Source organism: Bos taurus, chromosome 21, assembly GCF_002263795.3.
Source record: "Bos taurus isolate L1 Dominette 01449 registration number 42190680 breed Hereford chromosome 21, ARS-UCD2.0, whole genome shotgun sequence".
NCBI lineage: Eukaryota > Metazoa > Chordata > Mammalia > Artiodactyla > Bovidae > Bos > Bos taurus.
The window spans coordinates 56,486,988-56,504,806 of record NC_037348.1 but is presented as its reverse complement, the minus strand read 5'-3'; the positions used below and the strand labels follow the sequence as shown (position 1 = coordinate 56,504,806).

Here is a 17,819-nt window from a genome sequence, read left to right as displayed (position 1 = left end):
TAACCTATGTAAAGAATTAGAATACGAAAGTGTTTTATTTTGTGGAAACTACAAATTATGTATGCCTTGCTTTTTAAAAGAATTTTGAGCCTCAGAAATATTTGATATTTCATTGACCAATATAAGATGCATTTAAAAAGAAAATCTTAATCACTAAAATATTTAGGAATAATATCTGATGAGAAATATTTACTTTTCTTGTATGTAAGGAAAGTAAGTGTCTTAGTTTCATCCTCTTTCCCCCATCCCAATTGACTTTGATAAATAATTACATGATTGTAGTTAATTTCTTTTTTTTTTTTTTTAATTTTTTATTCCTTTATTTCTCATGTGTTCCCCATCCTGAACCCTCCTCCCTCCTCCCTCCCCATACCATCCCTCTGGGTCGTCCCAGTGCACCAGCCCCAAGCATCCAGCATCGTGCATTGAACCTGGACTGGCATCTCGTTTCATACATGACATTTCACATGTTTCAATGCCATTCTCCCAAATCTTCCCACCCTCTCCCTCTCCCACAGAGTCCATAAGCCTGTTCTATACATCAGTGTCTCTTTTGCTGTCTCGTATACAGGGTTATCGTTACCATCTTTCTAAATTCCATATATATGCGTTAGTATACTGTATTGGTGTTTTTCCTTCTGGCTTACTTCACTCTGTATAATAGGCTCCAGTTTCATCCACCTCATTAGAACTGATTCAAATGTATTCTTTTTAATGGCTGAGTAATACTCCATTGTGTATATGTACCACAGCTTTCTTATCCATTCATCTGCTGATGGACATCTAGGTTGCTTCCATGTCCTGGCTATTATAAACAGTGCTGCGATGAACATTGGGGTACACGTGTCTCTTTCCCTTCTGGTTTCCTCAGTGTGTATGCCCAGCAGTGGGATTGCTGGATCATAAGGCAGTTCTTTTTCCAGTTTTTTAAGGAATCTCCACACTGTTCTCCATAGTGGCTGTACTAGTTTGCATTCCCACCAACAGTGTAAGAGGGTTCCCTTTTCTCCACACCCTCTCCAGCATTTATTATTTGTAGACTTTTGGATCGCAGCCATTCTGACTGGTGTGAAATGGTATCTCATGGTGGTTTTGATTTGCATTTCTCTGATAATGAGTGATGTTGAGCATCTTTTCATGTGTTTGTTAGCCATCTGTATGTCTTCTTTGGAGAAATGTCTATTTAGATCTTTGGCCCATTTTTTGATTGGGTCATTTATTTTTCTGGAGTTGAGCTATAGGAGTTGCTTGTATATTTTTGAGATTAGTTGTTTGTCGGTTGCTTCATTTGCTATTATTTTCTCCCATTCTGAAGGCTGTCTTTTCACCTTGCTAATAGTTTCCTTTGATGTGCAGAAGCTTTTAAGTTTAATTAGGTCCCATTTGTTTATTTTTGCTTTTATTTCCAATATTCTGGGAGGTGGGTCATAGAGGATCCTGCTGTGATGTATGTCAGAGAGTGTTTTGCCTATGTTCTCCTCTAGGAGTTTTATAGTTTCTGGTCTTACGTTGAGATCTTTAATGCATTTTGAGTTTATTTTTGTATATGGTGTTGGAAAGTGTTCTAGTTTCATTCTTTTACAAGTGGTTAACCAGATTTCCCAGCACCACTTGTTAAAGAGATTGTCTTTAATCCATTGTATATTCTTGCCTCCTTTGTCAAAGATAAGGTGTCCATATGTGCGTGGATTTATCTCTGGGCTTTCTATTTTGTTCCATTGTTCTATATTTCTGTCTTTGTGCCAGTACCATACTGTCTTGATAACTGTGGCTTTGTAGTAGAGCCTGAAGTCAGGTAGGTTTTTAAATATTTTCCATGATCATAACTGGAAGACTTATAATCCTGAATTTGTTTTATAGATTCTAGATTTCAATTTAATTATATCTGTATTTCTGTCTTCTGATATGGATTAAAAGGTTACTGTTTTTCCATACAAATGAAACTTATCTTCTATAAGAATGTATCATTTAACAGTAAAGTAATTCATATGACTAATAAGTATGAAGAAATTTACACTCACTAGTATTCATAGATATACAAATTTAAATTACATATTGCTTTCTCTGTCTTTACGTTTTTTGCTTATTAAAATTAGGAAAGTTTTATGAGCACTCTAGCCTATAAAGTTATTTTGGCAATTATTTTGACAATATATATTAAAATTTTAAAATAAGATTATACAGTGAAATAAGTCAGAGAGATAAATATCATATGATATCACTCATATGTGGAGTCTAAAATATGTTACAAGTGTACTTACTTACAAAGCAGAAACAGACTCACAGACAGAAAACAAATTTATGATTACCAAAGGGAAAGTGGGTTGGGGAGGGATAAATTAGGAGTTTGGGGTTATCAGGCTCAGTGGTAAAGAATCTGCCTGCCAGTGCAGAAGACACAAGAGAGGCAGGTTTGATCCCTGGGTCGGGAAGATGCCCAGGAGGAGGAAATGGCAACCCACTCCAGTATTCCTGCCTGGAAAATTCCATGGACAGAGGAGTCTGGCAGGCTAAAGTCCATGAGTTTGCAAAAGAGTTGGACACGACTGAGCAACTAAACAACAACAACAGATAAAACACTATATATACAATAGATAAACAAGAAGGTCTTGTTGTATAGCATAGGGAACTATATTCAATATCCTATAATAAACCATAATGGAAAAGAATATGAAAAAGAATATATATATATAACTGAATCACTTTGCTGTACATCAGAAACTAACACAACATTGTAAATCAACTGTATCTCAATAAACAATTTTTTTAACGGAAAAAAACTTTCAAATATTTATAGGTTTTAACATAGTGTTTCTACTTGGATCACTTCATGGAAATAGAGATGCAAACAAAATATGTATAAAGTATTTCTGGCGGTTTTGTTCATAGGCTGAAAGCTGGAAACTATCTAAATGTTTGTCATAGGAGAATGATTGAGAAAACTCATGGTATACCATGTATATTAGTTTCTTATAATTGGTGTATTACAAACTAGGTAGCTTAGAACAAATATTTCTCTCTCACAGTTTTGGAGAAAGTCTGAAGTCAAAGTGCCAGCAATGTTGGTTGCTTCTCTGAAGGAGAATCTGATCCATCTCTAACATGCCTCTTTCCTAGCTTGTGGTGATGACCAGCAATCCCTGTCATTCCTGGGCTTCACTCTAATCATTGACTTTCATTTTCACCTAGCTACGTGACTTTCATCTCCATGTGTCTCTATATGCCACATGGCTATCTTCTTACAAGGATGCCTGTTATATTGGATTAGAGGTCCACCTATCCAGTGTAACCTTATCTTAACTTCACAAATTGCATTTTCAATGACCCTATTTTCAAATAAGGCCACATTCTGACTTACTGAAGGTTAGGACTTCAACATAACTTTTAGCAGGGGGACACAATTCGAACCATAACACCATGTGATAAAATATTAGGCAGCCATGAAAAAATAATGCTTAGGAAGAGTTTTTAAGGACATGGGAAAATGTTCTTAATAAGTGAAAAGGCAGTAACCAAAATTTATGTGTTATATTAGGATCTTACTTTATGAAAATATGCATTGTAGAAAGTCTGGATGGAAATAAATCTTAACTCTAATTTTAATCCTGACACTCACAGATGAATATTTCCCAAATTAAACTTTTTGACTTTCAAATAAAACTAAGCCAACTTGGGAAAAGTTAGGGGGAAATGTTTTCATATTAAAACTTGCGTGGAATATTTTAAAATTTATTATTTATCAAGTTGTTTAGGAGTCCTCTATTATGACAATGTAAACCAGCTCACTTACTTCATTTATAAGCTCATTGCATATGAATTTAAAAATTAAACATTTTATGTATACTGTGTTATTGATGTGATCTATGGTTTGAGACAGAAAGAAAAAGACAGCTCAGGTGGTTGGGAGACTCTCAGAAACACAATTCTGTACACAGATATAAGTGATTGTAATAAAAGTGAACACTTTGGCACAGTATCTAAAACATTGATGTTAGTTGCCCAGATATCTAAAGGCAAAAAAAATTCCCCTTCAAAAAGATGCACTAAAGATGGAAAGAAGGACATTTACAATCAAAAAACAGTCTAATGTCAAGAAGATGTTAGTTCACAGTAAGCCAAGGATTTAAAAAATAAAAAGAACATCTGAAAATAGTCTGCGCATGGAAAACACTTGCTGCCTGCAGTGGAAGATTATCAGAGAAGGTAGAACTTGAAACTCATATTTTGCTTTGTCTTCTCTGTCAAGGAGATCAATTTTCATTTTGGAAAGAGTAAAGATAAATTAACCCCCACATTAGATGGGAAAAGCATTAGACAGACTAGGTCCTTTAAGGAAGTAATTCAAGTCTCTAAATGTGAACAAGTTAGATTTTGCATACAGAGAGAGCTTGCATGAGAGTCTTGAAGTACTCTCATTAACTGTTGAAGAACTGTGGTGAACAGTAGGAATGATGCTCCAGAACCAAAGATGGAGAACAACCTCATATCTGAAAAGGGAAAAAGCTATATTCTGGTGTTAATACTGAAATTCCTAAGTAATTAGAAGGATTTGTGAAACTAAGACAAATAGTAGCTAGAATAAATTTTGGAAAAACAAGTCATGGCCATTCTCATTTTCATTTTAAAATATTTTTTTGTTATTATAAAAATATTAAATTTCCCTTTCCTAGATTATAAAATGTTATTTTTACTTATATTGTGTTGGCATATGACCCTTTTTAAAATATGCTATTTACATGTTTTATATTTTTATTTATTTTTATTTTAGAATATTGAATTTATGGAAACTTTTGTATTTTCTATTAAACTCCAAAGTCTACAAACTGTGAGACTTGTATTTAAGATTCAAACCCAAACTCCCAGAAAGAAAACCATTGGAGAATGCTCATTGTCACTCAGAACTCTTAGCACACAGGAGATGGATTACTCTCTGGACATATCACCACCTTCAAAAATTTCTGTAAGTGATATAATATGTAATGTCAAAGTATTTCACGTTTTTAGAATTATTTACTGGATGAATTTTTTTTTGGAGTATAATTTGAGCATGAGAATATACTGGAGGATTAGGAAGGCTCTCAAGCAATAACAACATAAATGTAACGTAAAAAAGTAATAATTACGTCATTATTTAACTTTTTTGAAATTGATAAAACGTTAACAGAGCTGCTTTTCTTTCTCCATTGAAAAGTCACAATAGGCTTACCTTCTCCTAATACCTGTTTTATTAATGTTTCATACTTAAAAATAATGGGCTTTCCCAGTGGCTCAGTGGTAAAGAATCCACGTGCAATGCAGGAAACACAGGTTTGTTTGATCCCTGGGTCAGGAAGCTCCACTAGAGGAGGGCATGGCAACCCACCAGTATTTTTGTATGGAGAATCCTGTGGACAGAGGAGCCTGGCAGGCTGAGGTCCATGGGGTTGCTTAGTTGGATACGACTGAAGTGACCAAGCACAGCAGGGCACTTCAACATAATAACCCTAAAAGTGAATACTTTTTAAAAATTATTTATTTTTTTGTTTTTTTTTTAGGTAGCTGTTAACATAGGGAAAGCAAGAAAGAATTATAAACTCCGAACTCAATGGGAGATTGCCTTGAAATAAGTTAGGAAAGTTTTAGTCATGAGTAGTTACTGTATCTATCCATAAATTGAGTAGAATGGAGGATCTTCCAGCTGTATATTTTTTGTGAAGGACATGATTGTCTATAGTGTTGATTGATTTTTGAGGCCCAATAGTTGCTTCTTTCAGTTAACCAGCTGAACACTCTTTAAGTTGTCTAGGAATTCCTAATGATTTAATTATGTAGTTTCTGTGTTAGGATAACATATATATAAATCAGTCATAACCCTTTTTAAGGTCAAACTTTCATGTGATTTTAAGTTTACTTAGGAGTCATATTTTACCTGTTTTCAAAAATATTTAAGGTGACTTGAAGTGGTTCTTAAGCTGGTTACACATTAGAATCACATGCGAAGCTGTTAAACATGTCTACACTTAAACCGTTAAATCAGAATTTGGGGAGGAGTGAGCCAGAGGCATTTGTAATTTTCACGTTACTCAGGTGATTTTCATGTGTAGCTTTGCTTAAGAACCACTGAATTGAAGTGAAATTAGGGATTAAAAGTAAAGAACGAACATTTACTATAATCAAGAATAGTTGAAAAATCTTGTTATTTCTGATCTTTTATTTTCTGTTTTCATACCAAATCTGTTTTCTTTACAGCATTTACTATAACTTAGGCTTCCCTGATAGCTCAGTAAAGAATCCACCTGCAATGCAGGACACCCTGGTTTGATTCCTGGGTTGGGAAGTTCCTCTGGAGAAAGGGATAGGCTACCCACTCCAGTACTCTAGCCTGGAGAATTCTGTGGACTGTATAGTCCATGGGGTTGCAAAGAGTCGGACACGACTGAGCAACTGTCACTTCACTTTCAGAATTATTTAAGTCACTATTTTAAAAAGAAAATAAGACCTGAGCTTCCATCTTTTTTCTTCATATTTTACTATACCCTTAGTAAGGGCCTGTCATATTCTTGGCATTGAACATTTGTATGTAGGTTGATAGGAAAGAATAAATGATGAATGAAAGCATGCTAAATTAGGTTACTATTTTCTGTTAAATAGCAAATTTGTTTTGAAACTGTGACAGGAGTTTATCACTTAACTGGATTAGTAGACAATAATTTGCAACCATATTTTACAGAAGGCACATATTACTATTTAAATGGATAATCAATAGATTAAACCTTTAAAGGCTGGTAGAGTATATCAGAAGATAACTCAGCAAATGTATTTTCTGGGGAATTGAGACATTATAATCTGAATCTGCCTTGGAGAATCAGGATGAATGATTATAGCACAGTTTCTACAATTACATTTTGCATATCAGAGATCTTTTATAAACATTTTGTATGCCATGTGCTAGGGATGCAAAGATAGATGGCTTGAAGGAAGGGCTTTTGGGCTATCTTTGATCAGTGTATTTATATTACTGTTCATATTATTGACTAAAAGCAAGAATAATATGCTTTGTTTCTTGTGTTGAAGAGGAAAATTGATATTCTAATTGTGACATTGAAAGAGACACACTTACATATCCATCCTTCACAGGGACATCATGAACAGCAGAACTTCCATGTAGGGCTATTAATTTCTTCACCACGAAGCTTTTGACCTTAACAAATAGTTGACAACTCAAATTTCTGTGTTGAATAGTGTGCAAGAGACAAGGTATCCCTGAAGAATTATTTAATATCTGATGTTTGAAGAAACTTCGCATACGACTAACTTGGTCCTAAGTGATTTAATGCTCACAACGAACTTAATGAGCTTGCTGCTCTTGTTACCCCTATTGTGGAGACCAAAACCCTGAAGCATTTGCCTGAGTTTATATAGCCTTTTCTTGGGGAAGAAGGATTTGAACGGAGGCATTCTGATTCCAGAGCCACCTGTCTTAATTTTACCACATTGATGAGAAAAAATCAATAAACAGTCTGTGGTAGAAACGAGTGTTGTTTGAGCCAAACTGAGGGCTATAGCCTGGAAGACAGCCTCTCAGATAACTGCTCAGGAGAAGCATGGTTTTCAGCACTGTTTTAACATCTTATCAGAATATAGAACGTCAAACAAGTCAGGGATACATTCCTTCAGGGTTTAGGAAAAAAAAAAAGAGCATGTGCACAGTAAGTCAGTATGGCCTTGGCTTGGCTCCTGGGAGGGGAGTCTTATCATTGAAGGAGGACCAGCAATGGCTTCCCAGGAAAGGAGGCATTTAATCTTTATTTTTAACATGGCTATTCTTTACTTGTGATCAGTGCACACTTGGCTTTAATAATTAAAGCAGATATACAATGTATACTTGATAGGCCAAAATGGGCTATTTTAATCAGTATAAAAGTCAAGTTAATTCATATATAAACTAGAATGACTTCTAATCATTCTATATACCTCAATATGTGAAAATATCTTTCATCAACACTGTATTGTCCCCTAAGAAGATACTCTCAAAAATCACCAGATAAGGGATTTCTCTAATTATGCTGAACTTTTCACTTTCAACAGTCATTCCAGGAAGGACAAAAAAGATTTTCTTTTCTTTAAAAAAATGATACATTATTCAGGAATGGAGATCATTAAAAATGCTTTTAATATATAGTTACTAATTGATTAGAATTTTAAGTTATTGGTTATTGTGATGTTGAAAACCACTTTGAATAGTTTTTCATGATCTGAATTAATATATTGGAGTATAAATTGAATTTGTGAAATAACCTTGGTAAGAAATGGTAAACCCACTGCTGAATGCTGCTCTGTTTTGTGAGAACTCTACCAGTGTGTAACTCTAAGAGAAGTTTTGCCATCTTTCAGTATTTTCATCTGTTATATTAAGGGTAGAAAACCATAATGAAAAAATGAATGAAAAAATGTTATCCTGGTTTCCTTTGTGTTTTGTAAATAATAACTTTTAAATGGATGGCAGCATTTGTTCTTTTAATCAGCAAAGGTATTTTATTTATGGCTATTGAATTAGTCCACCTAAAAAGATTAATCCATTCTTATTAAAAGCAAAAGCAATTTGCTTTTATTTATTAGAATTCAGCAATTATTGCCAAATAGACAACTTTTATCATCATTTTAGATTTTTCAAGAAGGAGTGACCTCAACAGTTGACTTTAAACTTTTAAGTGATTCACTTTGTATCTTTTGATTTCTTAAGGCATGAGCAATTTTGGCCATTTTGACCATTACAGAATATCATGTTTAGAAACTATCCAAGATTCAGTCAATAGCATGTACATAAAAAGGTTCTTTTTTTTCTGATCCATATGTCAGTTACTGGGGTAATTATCAAATATAAATCACTTGATGAAGTATCGGTCAGCTGTTCTGTAACTTTGTTGGAATCAACACTAGCCAAGACTTTTGTGTTTATCTATGCTGACCCTAGTGACATCTGTTAACATTATGTTCTTTCTTTAATCTTATATTTACTCTTTTCAACATGTGAACAGTAATGTTTTTGTGTTGGCTGACTTTATGTTTCTTCTATTTTTTACTCCAAGAACCCTGGAATCCATGTAAGTAAGTTCGCTTGTGTAAGGCAGATTACTCACTTTCTTCTGCTCTTAGTATTCAGCAATACTGAAGAGCACATTTTAGCTTCTCCCCCTTTCTAAATTTCCTTCATTTTATTATTTGTCTCAGACTTTATTTGACCTTTTCCTTATTATTTACTGGCTCATCACTTTCACTAGCTTCCTTCTTGCCAATTTTCGTCATCAGCTTACTTCCATTTAGCATAGTAATTCAACTTTTAATCAACAAATCTGTTCATTGTAGTAATCCTTTGTCTTCTGATTTTGGTAGCACTACCTCTGATTTCTACAACTGGAAAAACTAATGATGTGTTTCATATATAACATTTTTATCATATTTCATATATTCATATATCATATTATCATATTTCAGTCACTTGAAAAGATTATTCCCATGACTATGTTTAAGTCTTTTGAAAATGTGCTCTTGTGGTGTTTATTTCTCTGACATTTTCTCTACTTAAACTGCTTAGGAATTTAATTTTTTTTTAATTTGCATGTCTTTGGTCTCCCTGATTTTGAAGGTTCAGTATGTATGTGAAATTTACATTATCAGAATTTATGAAAGTCAGTAAGTACTTTATACTGACAGACTTCATGACATTTAGCATTCTCTTTTAACACTTAGCTTTGTATGACAGTAAAGAGCATGTGTTCATGCTGAGTCATTTCAGTCGTATCCAACTTTTTGTGACCTTATGGACTATAGCCTGCCAGGCTCCTCTATCCAGGGGATTCTCCAGGCAAGAATACTGGAGTGGGTTGCCATCCCTTCCTCCAGGGGATCTTCCAACCCAGGGATTGAACTCGTGTCTCTAGGTTGGCAGGCAGGTTCTTTACCACTAGCGCCACCTGGGAATGTCTAGCCTTAGCTCTTTGTTTTTGAATTTTGAAATATCCCCAAACTTTATTCTTAATTACCAAATAACACTTTTTTAATATGCAGGTTTGCCACGCAGAACTTGAACTAGGGACTTGTTTTCAAGCAGTGAATAGCAGAATTCAGTTACAAATTCTTGAGGCACAGTACCTTCCAAGTTCATCAACACCCCTAACTTTGAGTAAGTATGTCAAAGTGGTTTAAAGTGAAATCTTCAGAAAATATTTATAACAGATAGATTTTTCCTACATTTCTTACAGTGAAGATTATAATCTTAGTTATTTTTATTATTTAACTTATATACTTACCTTTCAACTTAAAATTACTTTATTGGATTTCAAATTTTAGCCATTGTGTTAACCCACTCCTCTCTTGATTCTTATCCAATTGTGACCTTCTTGCATTTGATGCTATTCTTTATTTATCTCATTAGTTAATATAGGTTGAGTGTCCAGAGGACTGTCAGGTATGTTTCACCAGCCTAGATGGTGTATCCTCTCTCTAGGTCTATGCCCTTTTTTGGATACTCTGCTAACTCAAAACTTAATTTTAAAAAACTAACTCACACCTTGAAAATCTTGAAAAAACACAAACCTTAAAACACTTTCTCACCTTGTGCCTTTGAGTATATTCAGAGTTTCTGACATTTTGGTTGTCTAGCCCTGGTTCACATGGCTACTCCTAGAGTGGGAGGTTTGAGGTCAGTCCTACCTAAAGGGCTAAGAGTGGGGGTAAAAGTGTTCCTTATTCCTACTAGAAGAAAAGAAAATATCTGGAGGTAGGCAGAAGCAATGATGTCTACTGTAACTACAAAGATTGAAAATTAATATAGTTGAGCACAATTCAAGAAACTAGGAAAACAACAGCAAACACAAAGGAAGTTAGAAATAGAAATTAAAGCTAAAGTTGGAGTTGATAAATATGGAGAAAACAAAAACCTCACAAAATTAATAAAACCAAAAGATTGTTCTTTTGGAAAGAATATTAAAATAGATAAACCTATAGAAGGCTGGATCAAGCAAAAAATAAAAGAAAACATGAACAAGGAAGAGGATATAATTTTAAATTCATAAGAGATTCAAAAATAAGATAACACCATTTATAATGATACCAGTTCATTTGAATAGCTATATAAAATAAATGATTTTCTAAGAAAAAAAATGTTGGAATTCACTCCAGAAGAGGGAAGAGTCTGAATAGAACAATACTGTAACTATGTAAAAGCACTTTAAGAACTGCCTCTAACAGAAACAGGGGCCAAGATGATTTTACTGGCAGATTCTACTAAACTTTCAAGGAACGTGTAATTCCTTTTCTATATGAGCTGTTCCACAGAACGAAAAAAAGATGGTTTATGAGGTTAGCATATTCTTGACATCAAAACGGAAAGGATAGCATACACAAAAAATAGCTATAGACTACCATTATTTATGTAGGTAAATGGAAAAATCATAAAATAAAAAATAAGTAAAGTCCAACTTGGCATTAAAAGAGTAAGTTAAATTACCAGGACCGTAAAAGGTTAAGTCTAGGAAACAAGGAAAAAACAGTGCAGTTTAATACATTAACATGTGTCTTCCTTTAATCAAAACGGCTAATGGTAATCAGGATTATCAGTGATCTCCATTTTATAAATATTGGTCAGCCTCAATTCTCACTTTGTGGCTGCCTCCTAAACTCTTCACTTTCTTGTTGTCTGGCAGCCCCATCTCTATACCATCACTTCTCGAATTAGTCAGACTGCACTTTCTGCTTGAGCTGTAAGCACTGTATGTCAGATTGGGGGGCAGCCTTAGATGAATGCTGTATAAACCCGAATTTTACTTAGTGTGCTTCCCATCTTTTAAGAGGTGACACCCCTATAGTTTCTTTCTGTTTCTGGTCTGTGTTTAGTGTCTTGAACAATTGTTTTTAATATTTTCCCCAGTTTATAATCATAATCTATGAGAAGTGGGTTTGTATAAGCTATTTTACCATTACTGGAAGCTCTACATCTCAAATTTACTTAAAGAATAGATTTTCTCTAGTGGGCAGGTGTTTAATTTCTGGAGTCTCAGCAAATAATTTTACTTATATAAATTGTGAAATAATTCCTTTAGCTCTCCAAGGAGTTGGCACTTCTCTTTTGTATAATCCTTTTCAGTGTGTACTCCTTTACTGCTGATTGTTATTTATGCCTACAATTCCAGTCTTTAATGGCAGTAGAGGAAGATTAGATTCATTTAGGTGACAGTAGTTATTTGTAAATTACAATAGTAATTGTAGTTTACTAGAGAAGTTTTCTCTTAATGGTAGTAACTCATCAGATCTTTAAAAGTACTTATTTTGTTATTTTATGACAAATGTATGGATTATATCTCTATATGACATTTAAAATTTTATTTATCAAAATTTCTTATTCTTTAGGTTTTTTTGTGAAAGTGGCAATGTTTAGCTCAGGAGAGTTGATTTATAAGAAGAAGACACGCTTACTGAAGGCCTCCAATGGAAGAGTAAAGTGGGGAGAGACTATGATTTTTCCACTTATACAGAGTGAAAAAGAAATTATTTTTCTCATTAAGCTTTATAGTCGAAGCTCTGTAGGAAGAAGACACTTTGTGGGACAGGTTAGTAGGCAGTTTTATCTCATATTCTTTCCTTGCACTTAAACAGTAGCATTTAAACAGTTGGTTAACAAAAAAATAGGTTAAAACTGAGGCTGAATAGAGTGAAATCAAAAGTTAAATTCAATGCAAAACTCAAAAAAACATTTACTGTAAAAAAAGTTTGCAGGAAGAAAATTTACTGCAAAAATCAAATATTGTCAGACTTTTGGCTTTAATACAAAAATAGTTTTAATTTCTGAGCAACCAGGATTTTTAAAATGAGTTTTTTTCCCTGAGTTTTTCAATACTCTCCTTGTGAAAGAGGAAACTTAAGTATTTGAATCAGATTTCTTAACGCTTGCTTTATTGTGTCATGTTCATTTTAATGGTTGTATGCTATTAGCTCCATTGTGGTAAAGCTGAATTCCTAGAAAACATTGATCTTAACAGTGGTTGTGATATTATTTAGTCAATATTGTTATCTGGATTAACCTATTTTAAAATTCTTGGCAATTTTTATAAGACTGCATAACACTTACTTACTTGCCAATCCTATGGAACTTGTTTCCTTTTGTAGTTCTTTTTTTCTCTTATTGGGTACATTGTATTAGGTGTATATTATTTTTTATCCTAATTACAATTGTTTGACTCACATTTAAATTCCAAAATCTGTATTATTAGTTTTAAAAGCTTCTGTTTGACAGCAAGATGTTGTTAGCGCTTTACATGAATCTTCAAATTATATGTGAATTTTCAAAGATTGATATTAACTGACTTCATATATTCTACCTAAAATGTTTGTGAAAAATATTACATTTTTGTTGTTCTCCATTTATTCTTATTTGGAAAAGAGTTTGAACTCAAGAATTAGTATAACTAGCATACTTTTCAAAGTCATGGGGCCTGTAAAGTTTTCCTGTATCATTAAGTCTCAACTACCATGTATGAAAGGAATAGGAGATTTACCTGACAATTTTCAGAATAATGTTTTTTGGTGATGCCGCTTTCTCAGTTGAGATTGTAGTTAAGAATAACTCTGGAAAGGTTCCTGTTGGTTATCTGTTCCCTCTGGCTCCTCTGGGAGCCTCAGGGAGCCACCCTGGTCAGGTAGCCACATGTGGAAACAAGATCTCCCACTCGTCTATTAGCCAAAGCACTTTCCTGTTATGTTTTATATATTGGGATTCTTTATATGATTTTATTTGAAGGAAAGTTCTTCAGACCAAGAAATTAAAAGAGAAAAGTTTGAAAAACAAACCTTTTGAAGTGACCTGCTCCAATTTATTTATTTAGAAGAATTAGAAACCGAGTTTCAAAGAAGTTAACTCCAAAGTAACATCATTTGTTAGTGCTATGGCTGAGTTGAGAATTCAAGTTTGTTTCCTTGTTCACCTTGCCTCCATGATACATAACATATAATGTGATAACTTATATTTGCATAATGCTTTACAGTTTTTCCAAGTTCACTCACATATGCTATCTAAAGTTACATAAGTGATAGGTTTATTGAAAGTTATGGATCAAGAATGATTTCATTTAGATTAGATTTATTAGATTTCAATTAAAATTACAGTTGTATTTAATATAAAGGTACTTAAAATACACATTCCTTACCAATCAATTTGCAGCTTCCCAGGTGGCGCTAGTGGTGAAAAAACTGCCTGCCAGTGCAGGAGATGTCAGAGATGCAGGTTCAGTCTCTGGGTCAGGAAGATCCCCTGGAGAAGGGCCTGGCAACCCACTCCAGCGTTCTTGCCTGGAGAATCCCATGGACAGAAGAGCCTGGTGGGCTACAATCCATAGGGTCGAAAAGAGTTGGATACGACTGAAGCAACTTAGCACACACCAATCAATTTAAATTATAATTAGTCTCAATTAGTATTTACAAAAATGTTTTTAAGTGGTTGGGATCAGTCTTAAGTTGAGCTTCTAGGTTAATTGCCTAAGAAAGGATACTAAAAACTGTTTTGGAGGAAATGATTCTGTAATATCTCACATTGAATTTTTAAATTGAATTGAGTGATATAAAATAGTCTTCAGTGACTAGATTAAGTGTTTTAAAATTTAAGTTTCAAAGAGACAAACTTTTGGAAAAATGGAAATATGTTTAGTTGAAAATAGGTAACCCAAACTTCCAATTGTCTTTCGTTAGTGAGAGTAATCAGTTGTATGAACTCAGTTACCATTATTGTGTTAAGTTAAATGACTATACTATTCCTTTACAGATTTGGATAAGTGAAGACAGTAATAACACTGAAGCAGTGAGCCAGTGGAAAGAGACAGTCACACATCCAGAAAAGGTTGTTGTTAAGTGGCACAAATTAAATCCATCTTGAAGACGCCGCACATTAATTTGGTGACGAACTTGGCATTCTTTTCGAGGACTTATGATTTTAATTTGCTACCAATTTAAAGAAACAAATCAGTACATTTATTTATGGAGGCCATATTACAGTAATATAATGGATCTAATAGAAAATTAAACTTGGTAAAAAATGGGATGAATTATATCAGATACCCAAAGTAAAGGAAATGTTTTAGACAGTAGGGCAACTAAATAAATTATAAAGTCAGTAGGAATATCAGTCATAGATAGTTACTGCTGTATAATAGTTATGAGTATTTTAAAGCTTTACATAGATATTAAAAATCCAATATATCAAGTCTCTGTTAGTACAAGTGGACATATAGAAGACTGCCACTGTTTCAGTGCTAGTCATTATTGATTATAGCTTAACTCTACTGTTTTAACTCCTTGCTACATATTTTCCCTCAGAAAGCAAAAATAAATTGAACCACTTCAACTCTTCTTATTTGGGGAAACTTTGTGGCCTATGTTTATCATTATTTACCCATAAGTTGTCACATTGCCGCTTTATAAGCTATTTATCTCTAAGAAATCTCAGACATAGAAAACTACATTTTGGCAAGAATAGAATAAATGAAAACACCATAAGGTTGAAGTTTAATTGGAAATTCAGTGTACACACATTTTTCTGTAAGGTTATCATCCATATAGCCCATCCTAATTAGCAGAATTAATTGAACTTAAATAACAAATTCAATATTTTATGATAATCACTTATTTGTTTTTAGTTTTTTAAATATAAATTACTTGTTCTATAATCCACAACATTAGAATATTTTCCTATGTTTTAAAACTGACCATACATGATAACATTATGTAGCAAATACATATTTTCTGTTACAGTTTTTCTCCGGTACTCACTACAACTCAATATGTAGGGATAATTTCAATTTAGTTGGTCAGACAAGCTGTGATCAAAAAAACACATTTGGAGAAATCAGTGATACCATTCCTGATCTTGGAAAATATGACTTTATTTTTGCTAATGGGTAGTCTAAGTGATTCATCTTCTATTTTTTTCTCTCTTACCTTGTCCCACACATGCCAACAGATAAATAGTGATATTTTAGGTCAGAAGTATACTTTGCTGTAATTTAAGCATGCCCTTTCTTTTTTTTTTTTTTTCTAATTCTTGTTCTGTATATCTCATTCAGTTCAGTTCAGTTCAGTCGCTCAGTTGTGTTCGACTCTTTGCAACCCCCTGGACTGCAGCACGCCAGGCCTCCCTGTCCATCACCAACTCCCAAACTCATGTCCATTGAGTAGGTGATGCCATCCAACCATCTCATCCTCTGTCGTCCCCTTCTCCTTCCACCTTCAATCTTTCCCAGCATCAGTTAAGATTTCCCAAATAAACACTAATTCCCCTTTTCCTGAGTACCACCTCCTCAAGCTACAAAACATGCATAGTTGACATGCCCTTTGCTTCTGCTTCTAGAGTTACGGTATACTGGAGGTGTTGACAGGTACTCTCTGACACTCTGCTTTTTGAAATAATTTTTTTTTAGATTTGTGAAAAATGGCATATTGGTGAGTACTCATGGACTTTCAAGAGAAATCACCTTGAGAGGAGGTGTTTTGAGTCTTTAAGACACATGGCAGTCATTTAAAACAATTAAAAAAAATAGACTTTATTTTTTTAGAGCAGTTTTAGATTCACAGCAAAATTGAGAGGAAGGTACAGAGAGTTCTCATATACCCTCTACCCCCACATTTACACAGCTTTCCTTGCTATCAACACCTTGCACTATAGTGGTATATTTCTTAAAATCACTGAACCTTCATTGACATATCATCACCCAAAGTCCATAGTTTATATTAGGGTTCACTCTTTATGTTGTACATTCTATGAGTTTGACAAATACACAAATGACATGTATCCACCACTCTAATTTCACGCAGAGTAGTGTCACTGCCCTAAAAATTCTCTGCAAATACAACCATTTGAATAGTTAAGAAAGAAGTAAATGTATCATTGTCTTTTAGATAAGTAACAGACTGTATTGTTTTTTAAAAATCTAGAATTTTATTTTAGCAATTTTTTTGTGTACTAGTAATGCTTTCAATTCCTAAATTTATTACAAGTAGTCATGTATTTAATGAAACTTCTAATTATTTTAATTATCAATATTTTGAATATGTGTGTAGTGTATAATTTGAAGGAAAGATACAACGTCTTGGTTTCTTGTGTGTCTTAGAATCCTAGGTAAATAAAAAAATTAAAAGAAAATCTTTGTATTTTAAGGACTTCAGTTAGAGAAGTGTTTGACCCAACTAAGATCCCAAATATTTTAATTAGTGTTTACTTAAGCCTTTTTCAAATAAAGTAGTACTGACTAGGAGATGTTCTTACTGTTTCCTTGAAGCTTTACCTAGAAATAGAAAAAGAAATACACTGTTGTATTAATAGCTACTCATGAGAAAAAACATTAGAAACTTGTAATAAAAATTTAAATACTATGCAAAAAATCACTTCTCTTTGTACTTACTTGGCATTTTTTACCTTTACCCACTTATAAATGAGAGGGAACTAAAATGATGCTGGGCAACCGAGAAAAGCAGGGAGAGTTCACATTGATAGCTAACAGCTTGCACAGTGCTAATCTCTAACAGTTCATTTATTTATAAGTTTTCAGGTTAATACAATTAAATAGCTGCAGTCCGTATTGAAATATAACTTCATTTTTTGGCTTTTGTTTGGTTTTCTATGATTATTTTTTTAGCAGAACTAGAGAACTTACCGCTGAAGTATATCAGTTCAGAGGGAACCAGTGGGATTTTAAACGTAAGTTATGTAGTCATGGTCTGAAAATAACCTAAACTGGTCTTTTGTTTGAATACAGTTATGTGAATTTCTCTGATACTAATGTACAAAAACTATATTT

General features: G+C 33.6%; 1 protein-coding gene across 3 annotated transcripts in view; it reads left to right on the top strand.

The window, feature by feature from the left end:
• Window positions 1–17,406, top strand: part of TC2N (tandem C2 domains, nuclear) — a 44,233-nt gene extending 26,827 nt beyond the window's left edge. For 2 of the 3 annotated variants that reach the window (XM_005222222.5, XM_059879117.1), the window contains exons 9-12: window positions 4,769–4,960; window positions 10,048–10,162; window positions 12,388–12,587; window positions 14,792–17,406. In XM_005222222.5, coding sequence (XP_005222279.1) covers window positions 4,769–4,960; window positions 10,048–10,162; window positions 12,388–12,587; window positions 14,792–14,902 — 618 coding nt within the window. In that variant the 3' untranslated portion in view covers window positions 14,903–17,406. The remainder of the gene's footprint in view (window positions 1–4,768; window positions 4,961–10,047; window positions 10,163–12,387; window positions 12,588–14,791) is intronic. The other variant, NM_001193204.1, reaches the window with a different exon arrangement.
• Window positions 17,407–17,819: the final 413 nt, after the last annotated feature.